At 36.7% G+C, this 18,649-nt stretch overlaps 1 protein-coding gene across 1 annotated transcript; it reads left to right on the plus strand.

The window, feature by feature from the left end:
• The first annotated feature begins 11,003 nt into the window (after window positions 1-11,003).
• On the plus strand, window positions 11,004-18,592 carry LOC145769571 (cystatin-B-like). Its single transcript, XM_082581227.1, has 3 exons — window positions 11,004-12,633; window positions 13,168-13,269; window positions 18,429-18,592. The coding sequence occupies exons 1-3, from the start codon at window positions 12,547-12,549 to the stop codon at window positions 18,558-18,560; spliced, it is 321 nt and encodes a 106-aa protein (XP_082437353.1). The 5' UTR covers window positions 11,004-12,546; the 3' UTR covers window positions 18,561-18,592.
• The last annotated feature ends 57 nt before the right edge of the window (window positions 18,593-18,649 follow it).

The following is an 18,649-nucleotide window of genomic DNA, read 5'->3' on the forward strand; positions in this document are numbered from 1 at the left end:
CACACATAAACTTTCGTTATGGTTGCAGAGTATTATCGTTCTATAAATTGAACTTGTTGTGTTGACTTTGGCGCCGTTATGTCTGCGCCGTTTTGCCTCTGCGCCATTTTGTCTCTGCGCCGTTTTGTCTCACGCCGTTTTGTTCGCGCCTTAATATCCTGCTTCGCAGAATCTGTAATTGGTAAATAGCCTCCTAAATTGCATTTCACATCATATATACAGACTACTGTAGAGTAGTACTTTCACCAGTTTAACTATAAGGCCTTCTTGCATGAGTTTTAGTGTAGTATACACAAAGGGGTATTACTTGATTTTTGTGTACTGTACAATATCCACTGCGTTTTCAGTTTATTCTTGGAAAGTTACTTCACAATCACATCCTTAAGTCCTAATTTAAAGTTTGTTTTAAGTGCCTTGTAGTGTTTTTGTTCATTTTTTCAATTTTCTAGTAAAAACTGGACAAATATGATGCTCTGGGTTTTTTTATGGGTTTTTTTGGTTTTTTTTAAGTGGGTTTTTTTGAAAAAACCCACCCGGGTTTTTTTGGGTCGGGTAAAATACCGACAACCCTGGCTCGTGTGGCCTCGGCATTTTTATTGCCGACGCTAATGCGCCATTCATGCATCTGCGTCGGCAATCACCTCGGCTATTGCCGACACTAATTTCGAAGACTGAGAAACTCTTTTCTTAATTAGAACAAAAATATCGAAAAGTATCGAAATATCGAGTATTTTTTCAAATATCGTATAGTCAAAGTGGCAAATGCGCCCGCCGGTCTACTGAGTGTGTAATGCGCGCTTGCCCTCACAGAAATATTTTTCACTCTTTTCTCAGCAAATAAAAACCACAACTATTTAATATATACTTCCTTGAATTCCCAAACGGAATTTCAATGCAAATGAACTTACGCTTTCGTCACAATCCACTTTTTATTTTACGCTACTCAAAACCGCAACGCTAATGCGCGCCACAAACTTTCTAACTGACTTCGGCAATTTCGCTCAAATTTGTTTTAGAAAGACCGCAGAGATTAAATCTTTTTTTTTATTTTAAGGGGAGTTCTTCAGCTATGATTTGAGAGAAATGGAACAAAAAAAATCCATTCCAGCGAAGAGCAAGCCGAGAGTGTGCGCATTGAAGGTGTGATTGGAGGAAAGAGTTCAGTTGGAGCAAAGTTATAAAGAATGTGATGTCAATTATTTGTACAATAAATCATTATACATGCGACTAATACAGAAAGGAGTGGTAAATATAGGTTGCTAAATATCACAGGAGATAGCTGGGTTGTATCAGACCGTGAAGTCACGTGATCAGCCACGAGGAAGATGATCAATCAATCAAATAATTTGTTATCTCAGGCAAGTAAAAGTAAAACGCAGTTCCAGACAGAATAATAGCATTAATTACAAATTACAAGGTGCCTTTAGTAACTGGACAGTGAAAGACTACACTGGAGGTCACCGATTCATCTTTTTTTGTAACTTTAAAGTTAAATCATTTTGAGTGCTTGATGTGAAGCTAGGCAGCTAAACAAAACTTTGAGAGTATAAAAATCTGATAAGTCGCTCCCAGCTAGGCGAGTTTTATTATAATTTTTTTTCAACAAACCCAACTAAACTTACAATTAGAATGAATTCAATTATTTTTTTAAATAAAAAAATAATTTGCAGCTTGATATTGTATTATTAATCAAAAATTATCATTTTTAATTGCGACTGGCATCGAACAAGATGAGTAGAAACGTAGATTGGAGAATAGAAGACATGGAGAAAGCTTTGAATGAGATAAAAAATGGAAGTATTTCGATTAGAGGTGCTGGAAAAAAATTTGGAATTCCCGAAAGCTCAATCCGAAAACGTATGAAGAAAGAGGATGGATTTCCAGACATGAAAGTGGGGAGACAGCAAGAACTGAACAATGAATAGAGAGTGCACTGGCCGAATGCATCAGAATTTTATGCCAGCATGGATTTAGTCCAACGGTTGCTGATGTGTTGGACTTGGTACAGGAGTATGTTGCTCGACACAATATGACGACACGATTTAAGGAAGGGCGTCCTGGTAAATGCTGGCTCGAAAATTTTATGATGCGCCACCACCTATCCTTAAAAAAAGCAAACATAATCAGCCGAGCAAGGAAGCCGATAACCGCAAATCCATTTGTAATTTTTCCGTTTTACGAGCTACTTGAGGAATTGATTTCGTCGAACAATTTATCTGCAAATCAAATTTGGAATTGCGATGAGACCGGATTTCCCCACGATCCAAACTCCTGTAGGGTAATCGGAGCAAAAGGAAAGTGGCGTATAACGTCACCCCGGGCCCTGCACGCCAGAATACCACAGTCCTGGCAAGCTGTAGTGCAGCAGGAGAAGTTATTGCGCCAATGATTGTGTTTGAAGAAAAAAATCTTCAAACATCATGGAAAGGAAGCCGAAGTCATCCTGGCTTTCTTTATGCAGTAAGCGAAAAAGGGTGGATGACCAGCAGCATTTTTCATGCCTGGTTTCTTGAATTTATTCGCAAAGTTCCCCACCGTCCATTGCTTCTCATAGTTGATGGTCACATAAGTCATGTCTCAGTGGAAGTGATAAGAGCAGCAATGGACAACAACGTCATTCTTCTCAAGCTGCCTCCTCATGTCACTGACGTTCTGCAACCCTTAGACGTCACATGCTTTGGCCCTCTGAAGAAGAAATGGTCAGCTGTCTTGGAAGCTCGTGCTAGTGTGAGTGGAAGCCGAAATGCCATGACAAAAGCTGATTTTGTCGACGAATTAGCCGAAGTCTGGTTTGAGAGTCTCAGCCAAAGCAATGTCATCAGCGGCTTCAAGTCAACAGGAATTTTTCCTGTTAACAAAACAAAATATCCGCAATCTCGGTTTCACCCTCGCTTGCTGAAAAGATACGAAAAATGGGAAGCCGAAGGAAAAGAAGAAAGTATGGAATTAATGGCAACTAGTATCCATACTCCAAAAAAGACTCAGCCTCCACCTGATGCGCAAACATCTGCACAAGACTCGCAGTGCTCAGGATACTGTCAATTACTCGGCCCAATGCCAACAGCAGACCCCGGTGAAGGCAAAATGTGGAGCTCCTATCCCTAACATTTGGGCTCCTATCCCTAACTTACATCAACACCAATTCGAAAAGATTGTCCCTCATTCGAAGAGCTTCTTCTAGAAAAAGTAAAGCCCGCACAGAAACCCAAAACCACCAAACGAAGAAAAATAGATCTAGGAACAGCTGTAATATCGGATAAAAATTACATTGCAAAAATCCAACAATTACACCCCGAAAGAGAGAGAAGCAAAGCGGTGAGCATCACCACACCCAGTTCCAGCAGTTCTGCTAAAAACTTGGCAGCAGCCCCTTTTTTATCTGTTGCCCCCAAGAAATCTTCGTCCAGAACTGCAATTGTTGATTCCAAACTTGCAGAATCAATAAAATATTGGAAGTTTCTCTCACCACCAAAGGAGGAAAGCAAATTGATTGGAACTTGGTGTGCTTGCCTCTATCCATGTGGAAAAAGGGATCTGCTATATATTGGGAGGATTCGACGACGATTTTTGATTTAAGAAAAATGTGCTCTAAAGGCTTTAGAAATCGATTGTAATGTGATGGAAGAGGCAGGAGAGCAAGGACAATATCGTAACCTACCAGAACACTTACCACAGGACATTGGCATCTTTAATATTGAAGATGTCATGTCCGCAGCAAAGATGGTCCCTCTGCGTGGATCGAAATGGAAATTAGAAGATGCTGCTAAAATGGCAGAATTTTTTCAAGACTTTAAAAGAGCAGACCAACAATATTTGACCGAAATGCAAGAGCATATTTTGACCGAAATAAAAGAGCAGACCAACAATATTTGACAGTATCAACAATATTTGACCGAATGCAGCACAATTAAACCATTTTGGTCTCAAAAAGTGATGTTTTTTTGTTGATATTTGATGATAATTAATTGTCAGTGATGTAGCCCAGTAAACCTATAAATTCTAACTTATTTTTAACTGTTTGCCTGTTCTTGTAACTAAAATAATACTGTTTTGAAATGGATGGTTTTTCCCTGTTGCTTACGGCTAGGCCTACGTCTCCGACTCGCAAATTATGTCCTGTGCTATTATGCTTTGCGTTTGTCTTCGTGCTTAAAATTTCAACACTCAATTAAATGACTGTTTTTATGGTTGTCATATAATGTGAAGGCAGCAAGTCAGACTGGGTCAACACAAAAGGGTAAACTAACCTAACGCTTTAACCATCTGAGCTTCACAGCCTATATTGGTTGAGCTTTACAGAGTGTTAACTTATGCTAATCGTACAAATCACTCGATTTACAAACAAATGACAAGTGTTTGCACGCGGTTAGCTATACTTTTTCACTGTGCCGCTCTCGGCCCTGCTAACCTGACAGACCTCAACGATGACACCCTTCACTGGCTGCAATGATTGGAAGGAATCGCATAAACTGCCGTTTCATAAGCAAGAAGCTATACTTTTCATCACTACATCTTTGCTCAAAAAAACACTCAGTATATTTTCTACATAATCTTTAATTTTTGAAAACATAGCTCGCATCTTCCACTGGTATATATCTTGACTAAAAGAACGCTGCAATAGTCTTAGTAGTTATAAATAAGAATGTTGATACTCTGCACTCTTGCGATCGCTTCCATTTAATAAACTGAACAGGATAAAATTGCTTGCACTTTATCTTTCGCTGGAATTCTGCATTCTTGCTTGGAGTGGTCTATAAAAACAAGTTTGTGTAAATGGTGAAACATAATTATACGATGTAATAACAATCAGGTCAAATTTTACTGTGCTACACACAGCCAACAAACAAATTTCTATAGATTTGAACACTGCGTGTTGCTTTATCTAATTCGGGTGCGCATTGTCTAATGCGAGCACGCATTATTATCTAATGCGCCCGGACGCATTTCCAGAATCGATATGTAATGCGCACTGCTACACTTCAATGCGCCATTCCTTATGTTGATGGCTGTTTCGGCTAAAACATTTATGAAGGTCTAAGGAGATGGAATGGAGCAAAAAAAACAACAATTTTTGGAAATCACTCCTGAGGTTTGTTTTGGCAGCAGTTGTAAGTGCGCATTTGCTGGTTTGGCTATATCGTTTTTTTTTTTCAATATCGCCCAACACTATAGCAGACCCACTTTGAAAGTAACCAGCTACAGCTACAGTATGCCAAAAGAGTGGCGTATCTGCTACTCACTACCAGTCGATGATAAGTAATGTGCTACCAATCCCTCCACTCAAATCAAAACTAGCATGTGCTATCGCTATTGTCTTCAGCTGACACTGGAAAGTGGAAAGCTCTATTCATGTACAGCGCTTTGTGAAGTCAAAATGACCTGAAATTTCAAATGATGTCACGTTTCAGTACGGTACCACATTTGTTTACAGTTTCAATGTCGTTATGAAAAACATGATTTAAATGAAGTTTTATTTTTATGCTCCAGTGTTTCCTTCAACCCATTTGTGCCGAAAGTGAAAGTACTTGAAAAATTTGAAAATTTAAGTATTGCATAATCATGACCTAAAAAACATTTCACAATTAATTTTTTCTTAATTATGTTAGTACTGGTCGAGAAAAAGACCGTCCTACATATAGGACACTAGGCAAATCCGCTATCAAATTTCGCAAGTTTCTTGTGCGTAATGCGTAGGCCTAATCGTTATCGCTCAAGGTGATAAATAGGAAATCTCTTGTCATCGAGCATTTTATTGAAACGAAAGTTCACAAAATATGAAGATGAAAATTAGCAAAGCAACACATCACTGAAACAAGTCATTTAGGGGATCGAAATCGCTTTGAGGCCGAATTCGCCTACGTCAAGATGACCTCCATGTAAAAACGCCAAGAAAAAACTAAAAAGTTATCAAAAATTTCAGTAAATTACGATAATTATGTTGTTGTTCTAAAAACAAACACAACTACTTTGTTATGCAGGGTAGAAATCGTAAGGAATCATCGCTGTTTGATACCGTTTGATGCGTGAAAAAAGATTGCCGATTTTGCTTCATTTTGCTGACACGTGTGCCTAGCGACCTATATATAGGACATCGATCTTTTGAACCAATTTTCTCAAAAATTTTGCTCTCAATTAAATTTAAACATTTGCTGTAAAATATCTTGATACATAACAAATAAAGACAATGACAAATATTTTTAGAAGCTTGTTTGCATATGCAGATTTATTCATATAATTCGACATGCACTTTCAAAATTTCAGACTTAGCAAATCGGGAAAATTGAAAATGATGTCAAGTCTCAACCAAAAAAGCAATTTTTGAAAAAAGTTGTAATATATGCTGCAAAAGTACTCATAAATGTATTTTGACTTCTTCTAAATCTAAAAACTGAATGTGCGAAGAAAAATTTTAATTTGAGTAGGTGTCCTACATATAGGACGCTAGGCATAAATGGGTTAAAAACGATTACCGGTAGTTGATCAATGATTCAATCAGACTGTTGATGGTTTTTGCTGAGTCATAACTCTAGCAATTTGTATTTCTTTGATTTGTTATGTGGTCCAGTACAGTTCAGTGGTAGAAAAAGGTATATACATACATTGTTTGTTATGGCAATGACAAAAAGCGTTATATTTGCTGATAAATTATTTGGTAGAAACGTAAGCTAAAGACCGGTACCGTATTCACAAATTTGCTCGAAATGATGTCTGGTGTAATATGTGAGCCAGGTACTAAGCAGCCTTTTTGTCAGGTGCCAATGAAACACCTTTTTAGAGTGCTCCCTGGTTTTGATTACTGAAGTTGGTGTAACGTAACTTTCACTACATTGAAGCAGCCTGAAATCAGCTGAATTTAGCAGATGCAGTTAGGCTACAAGGTTGTTCATCAGAAATTTGAAAGTGAATCTTGAGACAATTCCACTTTGAACAGTGTTTCCTAACCGGGGTGGGAGAGGTGTTATGACAGTCTAATATCAGGAAAACCATATCTCATGCTTTTTTAAGAAGTTGTGAAAGGGCATTTCAAGTGTCAGCGATGGTTGTGCAAGGTCGCTTTGCTTTTCAAAGCTTTGTGGGGCTGGATTTTTGCTTGGTACCGGGCCCGAAGCGTTCTCTCAACGGCCCTGATAGAAACCATCGCATTTTGAAAAAGGTTTATCTTGGTTTTGACCATTTTGTGCTCGAAATACTCAGAATGAACAAAATTTAATGTATATATATAAGTTTTTCAAAATTCTCTGAGGGAGGCATCCACTTGTTAATGGGGTTGCCTAAGTCAACACACTGGAGGAGGTCCATCTGCATGGATCAACGCCTTGCTGTTTAAAATCCTGGCAACGCCACTACAAGGCTACAGGGTGCTAAACTGTCCAGACCAGTTTACAGTAGTGCTCAGGCTTTGTTAAAAACAACCTGTTTTATTTTGCCCCCATTGCGACAGCATACAGTACACTGCGATTACACACGCAACACAACAGACGACTGGAAGCAGCAAAGGAGCCATATAGTTATCGAGCAGACACTCTCACCACTCAACCGGCTAGATGTTAAGGTGGAGATAATGGAATGCTTTTCATCAAGACACAACTGCCAACTAGAAATTTATTTTCATACACATTGGGCTAATGTAAATTTTTCTGAAATGATTTCACTACATTATTTTACTGTTTTGTATTTTAGTGTAAAACAAATATTTCACAATTTTTTCTTGATTGTTAAATTTAATTCATTTATAAAACGTTAAAACAACGATCACAAAATTTTTCTCTACATGAAAAAGATCTGTTTCTGACTTGCATTGCAACATATCGCAATATTATTGAATGCAAGAAGACTGATGGTGTGACTACACAGAACAAACATGATGCCTGGCGGGAACTCACAAAAGATTTTAATGGTGCCTCCACATTCGCAGTTAGAGAAGAGGGTACGCTTCGAAGGTTGTGGACAAACATGAAGGCCCAAGCAAAAAGAAGGTCTTCACAAAAGGGCAGTGACACCGAAAAGATGGTGTTGTTGATCGTGTAGAAAGTAAGTTAACTCTGACAAATAAGTGCTACAAATGCTATTTAACATGAATGTGTAGAAGGTCTTATGGTTGTTCTTCATTTTGCAGATATGATAGCATCTCAGTTGCACTCCCTTCAATGTCAATAATAATGATGATTCATTTTTGAATTCTACGATATTACCTCCACATTCAGGTTTGTATTTTATTGTGGTTGTGCCCTTACCACAATGTATATTATACATTACTATTATCTTATCTTTAGTTAATCTGTCTTATTTGTTCTGCAGAAACTGAAAATAATGAAGGTATGCGTGTATTTCTTCTTGAGCCATGCACAGAAGAGGTCAGCACTGCATCGCCTCCAGAGAATGATGTTTACGAACTTGAAAGTGTGCACGAAGTACAAAGTTCAAACCCCTCTCCAGCGACACCAGTCACTGCTGCAAATGAGGGCACATGCAGGGTGGTTGCAAGCGAAAAGCCCCAAATGATGCTATCGATAAACGAAAAAAAGTAAACTTTCCAACGATGATGTAATTCAACTAAAAATAAAAGTTTTTGAACATGAATTGGAATGTAGAAAAAAGAACACAAAATGAAGCTGTATTACATGAAAAAAATTGAATTAGCTGAACAACTGATACAGGCACAAATCGAGCTATACAAAAAATAACGAATTTGAGCTTTTCTACTCTGTTTAAGTATTTATGTGATAACTAGGACGATTTTTTGTCACTAAAGTAACTTTTTGTAGTTGTACCAATTAACAAAAGAAATGCAGAACCAAAATTTCATGGTTGTGTGGGGTCAATGTTTAAGATGTTATAAAGTTACCAAAAGTCACTTTTTATGTTTTTAGATTACTTATCATTTTTTAGGTCACTTTATTTTACATACTTTTTTGCCTAATTCCCTTATTTGTATATATATATATATATCTTTCATTACTACTGGAGAGATGAAGTTACATTTTATGTAATGCCAAGACTGTTTTATATCTTCTAATATGGTATGATATGGATTTTAGGTATGCATGAGCCCATGCTTGTTTGTATCATGTGTATTACCGAAAACTCGTTAATAAATTTTTGCGATCAAACAAATTGTATTAACTATAATTAACCAATTGTTTTCCCTGCAACAGCTAAAGTGTTTGTTTTTTCCTGTTGTTTTCCCTGAAACAGCTAAGTTGTCTAAAGTGTTTGATTGACAGAAACTTCCTCCCCGAGAATGTAAAACATTACATTGTGTAATTTGAATGTGTCATTCTGATTTGAGTACAAATTGAAACTAATTTAGATGCTTTTTTATCTGAAATTGCTGCTATTTCTTTCGCTTTCTTGTTTTTGTTAAATAAAGTTACTTTTTCGCAAAATTGAAGTATATAACCTTTTTTAGTTTTTTGGTTACAAAAAAATTGCCCTAGTGATAACGTTTTGTGTATGTACAATTGAATGGTTGTAACTTTTTGCTATTCGTAATTGTGATTCATACAAAACAATTTAGAAACAAACACAGCAGGTAGCTGTAGCCATGGTTTCATAACTTTATTAAAACAGAGAAAAACTAGTACTTTAGGATACTACCCTGTCAGCAAATCAACCACTATTTACATTGATTCAACGTCTGTAAACGTTGAATCAATGTAAAAAAACTGATTTGCTGGCTGAGTATTTACTCGCATATCCCTCATCAGGTGTACACTGTATAATGAAAGAAAACAGCAACCGGCTCATTTACAGCACCGGGTGAAAATCAATCGATTACGTTAAAAACATTATTATGGTTTAGAAATATTGACAACCCATGTCCTCCTGGTGACAAGATTGGTGTAGGTAACAAGATTGGTGTATGAGTTCCAAGACCGGATTACTTTAGAAATGTTGACTGATAATTTGCCGTCTCATTGCGTTTCCACCAACTGTGGGCATGGGTTGCTGTTGGCTCCTTATGCTGGAGTTGGCGTGAGATGAAGATTCTTCAAATCCACCACAGCGAACAGAAAAATTATGCAAACAACAAGCAGTTGCGACTATAATGGGAAGGGTGTTGTTTAGTTCGGAGAGGAATTCGCAAGCACCGAAACCTTTGCTTCCAAACTCCAAACATTTCGCTCCACCTTTGTTCGTGTGGCAATATGACCATGGTTGTAATTGCACTGTTTTTCATCAATTAGGCTTAAAAGCGGTGTCATTAAGTAAGAGCGGCATGGGTAACTGCTATCACCCAAAAAAAGTCCACCAATGAGATTGTTCTCAAACTGCGAACATAACGAAGAGTTGTCAAACATTCTGGTCATGTGTAGATCTTGGCCATCTGGTGACGATGTTTGTAAAGCATAAGCCTGAATCACATACAGCTTGCACAATGCACATTGATAGAGAAGTATCCCTTCCGGTTTCTGAACAGCACCCCTTCATCTCCTCCTCGTGACATGATTGGTATATATGAGTTCCATCAATGCACCCTACAACATTAGGGAATCCAGCTACTGAATAGAACTTTCTTTTGGTCAGGTTGTGGGCATCTCCAGTGGGAAATTTAATAAAATGTGACTTTCGCTTGGCAATAGCTCGAGTCACTTTGTGTATAATGCGACAAATTGTTGACTGGTCAACACCAACCAAGTCACCATCTGTTCTCTGAAAGTGGCCAGTCGCATAAAAACGCATAGTAGTCAGAAATTGGAAACAAAAGAATTTTGATTAGATCTATATTCTAGAAACTAGATCAACAAGAACCAGTTTCAGTAATGCTGAAACGTTTCCTTTAGAAAATAATAATGACAATATTTATATAATATAGATGTAGAACTAGATTTATATAATAAAATCGAAGTCTATCAAAAAATTCAGAGTCATCATATTCTTCTAATAGGTTGACTCCATCTCTAATTATTAGTCTTGTGAGGTCTTAACATCAAGTTCAGCACAATCCACTACATTCACTGCATCACCCATGTTGTTATTACTATTTTGTATCTCATTGTACATACTGGTATTCATGTATTCCATACATGCAATGAAAATACAAAGTGATAGGTGTGCATGGTCACTGTGATCAGGTAAACATTGATGACTTATGTAGTATGAAGTATGTATGTTGTATGATATACATACAACAACTCCTACCGTAAAAATAGTTCTATATATTCTTAAATAATATAAAATCAAATATAGTTTATTACTATCTGAATCCTTCTATATACAGTATAATATATGTTCAAATAGCTTGCCAAACAATTTTTAATAGGCCTGGGACAATGTATTACAGGGATAAGGCCACACCAAGCCATCAGTAACAACGCATATGCTGCTATAGTCAAATTTTGGTCAGCAACCCATAACCTCAACTATTTTATATACAATTTTAAATCAGTTGCTGTCCATGAAAAATGAAGAACCTTTACAATTACATTTTGGTCATTTTAATCCAATGACACATCACACCTTCCATAGTTCAGAAGGTGCAGCCTGATGTTGCAATTACCAAAAACTAATACAATACCAGTACTAGAAACCTTTGCTGGCAAGTTAATCAAGCTTTAAACCTACTCTGGAGCTGTATTAAATCTGTTATTTAACTTCAGTTTTACACCTAAAAAATATCAAAAAATATTCGTCCCCTTTTTATTAGTTTATGGCTAATATGTTTAAACTTGTAATTCGAAATACATTTTAACTTCGTTATAACGTCAGCATGCATAAAAGTGACCACAAGAACATTTTGATTATGCAACCCAGATGACATATCTGCATTACACAATGTCCCTCAATGTCAATACCAGCTTTGCTTTGTCATGTTGTGCAATTATTATTATCATTTCTTATGATAAATATCATCATTTTTACAAGTATATACTGTATTATTTCTTGACAAACTATTGTGTATAGACTGGCATTATTCAGATTTATTGTTTGAGATTTTTCTTAAAAAAAATTCAAATACAGAGTTTTGTGTTGCACAGACAACATTCCAACGATCGATTCAATGACGTTTTCAAATGTTTTTGTTTGTGGATTTTTTTCAAATATTTGGCTATGCCTTTTTTGCTTGAAATTTTAATGCAAAATACCAGCAACTCCATTTTGTTGGACAAGCTCGCCTATGTTTTGACCAGACCTAATTGGTCAGATTAAACGGGAAATTTTACTCAGCAATCTGTATTGGATCAGCAATGAATGTGAACGCTTCCGCGAAATGAGATCGATTGTGTCATGTTTATTCCAAAATACTTTGCCAAGGTCTGAGATTTTATTTGCAATATTTTGTTAAATCATCTGACATTTAATAAAATCAAAAAGTGTTTTATGATCGCTGTTTTAAAAATATATATATATATTTATGATTGAACAAAGTTTTCATTGTGATACCCACCGTTTCAGAGTTCTCACTCTACAACAGTTTTAACACATCAGTTCATTTGTTTAGAGATACATTTAATGTTAGTATCTGTTATAAAATGTTAATAAAAGAATAATAATAAAAATGTTAAAAAACAGAAAATGTTATTGACATTTTAAGCTGTGCCTGTGATGTCTGAGAATAACCATCATGGTTTTTGTGGAGGATGGTCTAGTGTTGCCAAAGCTACAAAGGAAACTAAAAAAGTTTGCAAAAAAGTAAGGTTTCCTGGATTTTCACTTTATGGTTGACCACTACAAAATACGCTTCAATAACAAAGAGAAAGAAACCAGGAATTATGACAAAAAAGTTTGTAGAAAACGCCGAAAAACGTTTGTATTGTATGTACTTTGAACATTTGTACTCATGAAACACAACAGCGGTGATTCGCACGTCACCATTTACATCACAGTTACAAACTTAAACAAGCAACTCTACTATGCTCACAAACACCTAGATGCCTACTTAGAACTATAATTTGATTACTTTTAGCCTACAATACATTGATAACTTCGCGTGAAGGCACATAACAGCATGCAGGCTGCCAGCTTGGGATACCTGATGTATTATAACACCTTTGTGTACAGAACATTGTTTTGTTATGCACAGAAATTGTAGTGTTTTTAATCGTTTTTTTTTTTTACAACTTTTCTCTTTTGGCTACTGCTTTTGTATTCATTAAGGTGGCGTAATCAATTGCTAAAGTTGTGTTTAGGTTTTAACTGATCTAAATTTGTTCATCTCTATTTCAGGCCAAAGCACAAATTGAAGCCAGTACCAATTGTCAATACAACACTTTCAAAGCAACTAAGTTTAGATACCAAGTTGTCGCAGGATCTCATCATCTTGTAAAGGTATGTCTAGGAGTAGTTTTTGAAACATTGTAGTTTTGCAAAATAGCACACTAGGTTACATAATTATTTTTAATGCACAAGCCAGTTTGATTTTTTTTTAATGATTTTGTACATATCACAGCTTATGCTTTATTTAGTCTACAAGTGTAGCTTTCAATTTGTAGGCTATCTCACTATTGAGACGAGGTAAGAGTGTCATATTATAGCTTACTTTTTATGACGTGTTGTTTTACATCATCTTACGATAGTGTAACGTTATGTTTTTGACTTGTGATACTTTTTTGTGTCAAACAAACTCCCTGCCATGGCCTACCACCACCACAAAACGTCATGCATTGTGAGCTTGTAACGCATTGTATCAACTAATGCAGTACAGTACTAGCACAGGATGAAGTTGTATAGGGCTCTGTGATCGAAAGTTACTTTCTCGATTTGTTGTTATTTGCTTGATTGTAAAAATCAATTACCATGGCTCACCAGTCAGTCTAGGGTGTACGGTTTCTAAACTTTTTTTTAAATTTTCAAACGAAACCAATTTTTTTTGTCGGGAAATAAGTAGTTATGACCACATGTGAAATATTTTTTCTTAACTCCATGGTTTCGAGGTCCCAACTGCCACTTTTCTACATTTAAACAAACCTTATCTACAGTGTGTAACAAAAAAATAAACGCATCTCTTGATTTTCATTAACTGATATTTTTTTTTGCTTCAGCTTCAAAGGCACCAAACCCAATATGTTAGCAAGTGCAACAATAACTTCTGTCCATTTTTTATTGTTACAAGGACATGAGTACTGAGTACACAAAAAGTAGATACATTTTTGGTACACACTGTATGAAACCATCAACACTACTACAATGTCCAATGTACTCCTTTGATGCTTGTCTACACCAAAATTTTGAAATATCAGTCAGAAAACAAACATTTTAAGCCATCAAGCATTCAGCCATCAAGCATTCATGCAATAGCTCGGGAGCTGCAAATTTTTAAAAAATTGCTCCAGCGCCGGCTCCATTAAGTATGTTTATTGTTTATGGCATTTACCACAGTAGGACACAACGGTTTAGTAACCCATTCAAATAGCTTTATTTCATGAACCAATCAACATAGTTACAAAAACTAAACTGAAATGGAAGGCTGAGATGTTAACAATTCTGAAAAACAACATGCCTACAATGTAATACTACATCTACAGTAGTAATACAGCAGTTCATAAAACATGCTCCAGATGGCCACCGTTGCGCTAGAGGCATATTTGAGCACGGCGAGTGAAGTTGTCAATGACCCGAACACATTCTTCCTTTGGGATGGCCCTGATCTTTTGGGTGATGGCTTGTTTTAGTTCAGGGATGGTCTGAGGATTATCCTGGTACACATTGTCCTTCAGATAGTCCCACAGATAGAAGTCAGGGGGGTTGAGGTCCGGGAAATGGGGGACCACTCAGGGTTTCTGCGGCGGCTGATTAGGCGGTCTGGGAACTTCTAATCCAACCACGCCAGGGTGACATTAGCAGTGTGGGGGGTGGCACCATCTTGCTGGAACGATTGCTCTGCTTTTAGGAACGGGCTTCTTCCTCTGGCTCTGTTTCTACGCCCCAGAGCGGTCCAGAACTGCTGGAGGACCACAAGGTAACGCTCCTTGTTAACGGTGACTGCGTTCTCATTTTCATCTTCGAACCAGATTGGGCCAATGATGCCATGTTTTGAAATTGCAACCCAGGCAGTGCATCTGACTGAGTCAGGGGCCTCTGTAGCACTTCATCAGAAGGAGAGGTGCCCCAGACCACATTGTTTTTACTGTTGACATACCCATACAGGGTGAAATGAGCCTCGTCAGAGAACCAGAGGTTGTCAAGGAAGTCAGGGTCCTCTTCGACGATGTCCATGAACCACTGGCACATGGTAACTCGCTTAGCCTTGTCTGCATCAGTAAGTTTATGCTTTATCTGGATCCTGTATGGATAGAGTTTCAAATCTTCCTCCAGAATCCTTTGTACAGAGGGCCGGGTCAGACCAAGCATTTGGGCCGTTTACGGATTTCGATTTTTTTGGACTTCTCCCAACGGAGTCCCTAACTGCAGCAATGTTCTCTGGAGTCCTAGCTGTCTTTTTTCTCCCATTTTTTGGTGTTGTAGGCATTGTCTGGTTGTTGTGAAGTGATCCAGTAGCTTGAAACTTTTTGACCCAATAAAAAACGAGTGGTTTTGATGGAAATTTGTTGAAGTCATACTTTTGCCTGAATTTTGACTGCACTTTTTTGTACGATTTTGACTCCAAATACAAAGTCACACAGAAAATTTTCTCTTCCTTGGTGTACTTCATCCAGGGTTGGTTGATTTAAATCAAATGATTTAAATCATTGATTTAAATCATGATTTAAATCAAACAATAAAAATCAAAAAAATCAATAAAAAAATCAAATGATTTTTTTATTTGCTAAAATTTTGCTAAAATTTGCTAAAATAAAAATAAATACATCAACAAACGTTTCACTGCTTCTCTGTAATACAAAAGTTATATTTAAATACTTAAGGCTATAAGCTATGCATGTTTTGAAAGGCAACTTAGTTTACTTGGCAGTTCACAAACAGTGTTGTTTACTAAACATAGTTTTTGAGCGAGTTTTTTCCACTTTTGGTCTGGTTCAATCAGAAGTTCGAAATCGATTGGGCACTGCAAAAGCTGGCGAGCTTGTATTTATGTACAAACTTCTCAATGCAAAATAAACTGCAATTTTGTGTCATCTGAACTTTTATTGTTTTGGTATGGTACGTCGGTAACATAATTATATTACACAGTTAAACTTTCTTTGCAAAAAGTCTGGTTGTAGGCTATGCATCAGTTGAGCAAAAAAGCAACGTGATGTGTGCTCAAACGTAATAGGAAAGATCTTAGTGTAGTGAGATGACAGTCTGAGGCGTACCTCAATCTTGATATGCACATTATGATTTAGTGTAAAGCAACATATCACACCTACTTAAAAATATGTGCAATAGACAGGCTAGCCTGCAATATGATAATAAAAATGATTAAACACATGCAACGCAAAGCCTTTCAATCAATCAAGGGGTTAAAAATAATTCTGCTATCTTACTAAAATGATCTCTTCCCCCAAGTAGACTCGACGCTTTTTTATATAAAAAAAAATCAAAAAAATCTGATTTAAATCAAAAAAATCCGATTTAAATCAAAAAAATCCGATTTTTTTGATTTTTTTTAAAAAATCATGACTTTTTCCAACCCTGACTTCATCCTTGCAGATCTAAATTTGTTATGGGCTAATTAATTTAGTTAAATCTGAAAAAGAATGAAAAAAGCATTAAAATTGACAAAGTTATGCAAGGTTATATATACGGGTTAAAAGTTTTGTGAGACACCCTGTATATAAAATTCTGTTTAAAGGGGCAAGCACACTAAAGTAGTAATTTTGCAGCTTCATGTCATCAGTTTATCAGTATTACTACTTGATTTTAAGCTAATCAAGATTAGGCTACCCAACCCTGAAGCTGGAGCAGATAAAATTTTTGTAGCTCCGGCTCCACAGACATTTAAAAAAAGGCTTCAGAGAAAATGCTTGGCTCCACAGCCCTGAATGTTGCTGCAATAAATTTCAATCTTGTTGTTCGTTTTTGATGTGATTATGTGCTTTTTGTGTTATGGTAGTGTTTAAAATGTTTGTTTTCTGACTGATATTTCAAAATTTTGGTGTAGACAAGCATCAAAGGAGTACATTGGACATTGTAGTAGTGTTGATGGTTTCATACAGTGTGTACCAAAAATGTATCTACCTTTTTGTGTGCTCAGTACTCATGTCCTTGTAATAATAAAAAATGGACAGAAGTTATTGTTGCACTTGCTAACATATTGGGTTTGGTGCCTTTGAAGCTGAAGCAAAAAAAAAATATCAGTTAATGAAAATCAAGAGATGCGTTTATTTTTTTGTTACACACTGTAGATAAGGTTTGTTTAAATGTAGAAAAGTGGCAGTTGGGACCTCGAAACCATGGAGTTGAGAAAAAATATTTCACATGTGGTCATAACTACTTATTTCCCGACAAAAAACAATGGTTTCACTATAGGTTGTAAAAAACCGTACACCCTACTCACCACTACGAGATTGACAACTTAAGCCCCAACTAATTCTAGTATCGAGTTTTAGTTAAATAAACTTGAAGCTGCTATACTACGGGTACACAACATCTGGGCGAGCCCAACTGAGCGAAACCCACGCAAAGCAAGTAGATAAATTATATAGGTCACCACCGTTCCGAATGTCTAAACTTCTGCTACCATCGCCCACTTTGGCCGTCGCCCAAGTGGGTTTTTGTCCAGCTGGGCTCGCCCAGATGTCATGTACTGGTTATACTAAGAGAAACCAAACTACCCCAAATTTCAAATTTGAATTGTTTTTGTAGTACGGTACCCTGATTAACAATATTTTACGGGGCACAGGTGTCGAAAATTGCTTGTGCAACTCATCATGCACCGGAAAGTTGAGTTGATGTTTTGTCCTCATTATTGTGATGATTCTTTGTGCTGACTTTTGCCTTTGTAATGCTGCGTGGAGGCTCAGCTGTGTTCCAAAGCACTGGGAATGTCTCATATTCCTTATGTTTTTTTCTATATATATAATTATATATCATCATCATTAAGTTCCTTCCTCTCGTCGAGGGTTGGAGGCAATGAGACGCCAAGTTTCTCTGTTGTGAGATTTTTTTACTGCAGTTTTGTAATTAAGTCCTGACCAGTCTTCAATATCATTAGTCCAAATTCTTGGTGGTCTGCCCTATTTCGTTTTCCGTTCATTTTTCCTTCTAGTAGTTGTCTTTGAATAGAATTATTGCGAATCATGTGGCCAAAATATTTCAATTTTCTTGATTTTATGGTTTGTAGAACTTCCAGGTTGGTTTGTATTCTGGATAGTACATCTTTGTTTGTGATTTTATCCTTCCATGAAATTTTAAGCATTCTTCTATAAATCCACATTTCAAATGCCTCAAGTCGTTTAACCATTTGTGATGACAGTGTCCATGTTTCTGCATTGTAAAGTAACGTAGTCCAGATATAACATTTCATAATTCGTTTTCGAGTGTTGATGTTAATTTTGCGTGTTGTATTATATATACTTCACAACAAAACAAATATTTTTCTGTTTTAGATTCATGTTGGCGGTGAGAGTTACATACATGCACGAATATGCAGAGAGTTGCCCTGTTATGGAGGAGAGGTGTCACTCGGCGAGGTTAAAGAAAACAAAACAAAAGATGATCCTTTAAATATTTGGTGGTAGCAATACAAGTCGAACTCTATATTTATATAACTTGCATAATTTTGGTATCATTGGTTCAATTATTAATGGGGGGGGGGGGGGGGGATTTA

Source organism: Aplidium turbinatum, chromosome 4 (genome assembly GCF_918807975.1).
Source record: "Aplidium turbinatum chromosome 4, kaAplTurb1.1, whole genome shotgun sequence".
Classification (NCBI taxonomy): domain Eukaryota; kingdom Metazoa; phylum Chordata; class Ascidiacea; order Aplousobranchia; family Polyclinidae; genus Aplidium; species Aplidium turbinatum.

Bases quoted from the DNA above. Each gene is read 5' to 3' on its own strand.
- LOC145769571 (XM_082581227.1), top strand. From the start codon at position 12,547: ATGTCTGAGAATAACCATCATGGTTTTTGTGGAGGATGGTCTAGTGTT. The intron at 12,634-13,167 runs GTAAGGTTTCCT...TCTCTATTTCAG, and splicing joins CTAAAAAAGTTTGCAAAAAA to GCCAAAGCACAAATTGAAGC. The intron at 13,270-18,428 runs GTATGTCTAGGA...TTTCTGTTTTAG, and splicing joins GATCTCATCATCTTGTAAAG to ATTCATGTTGGCGGTGAGAG.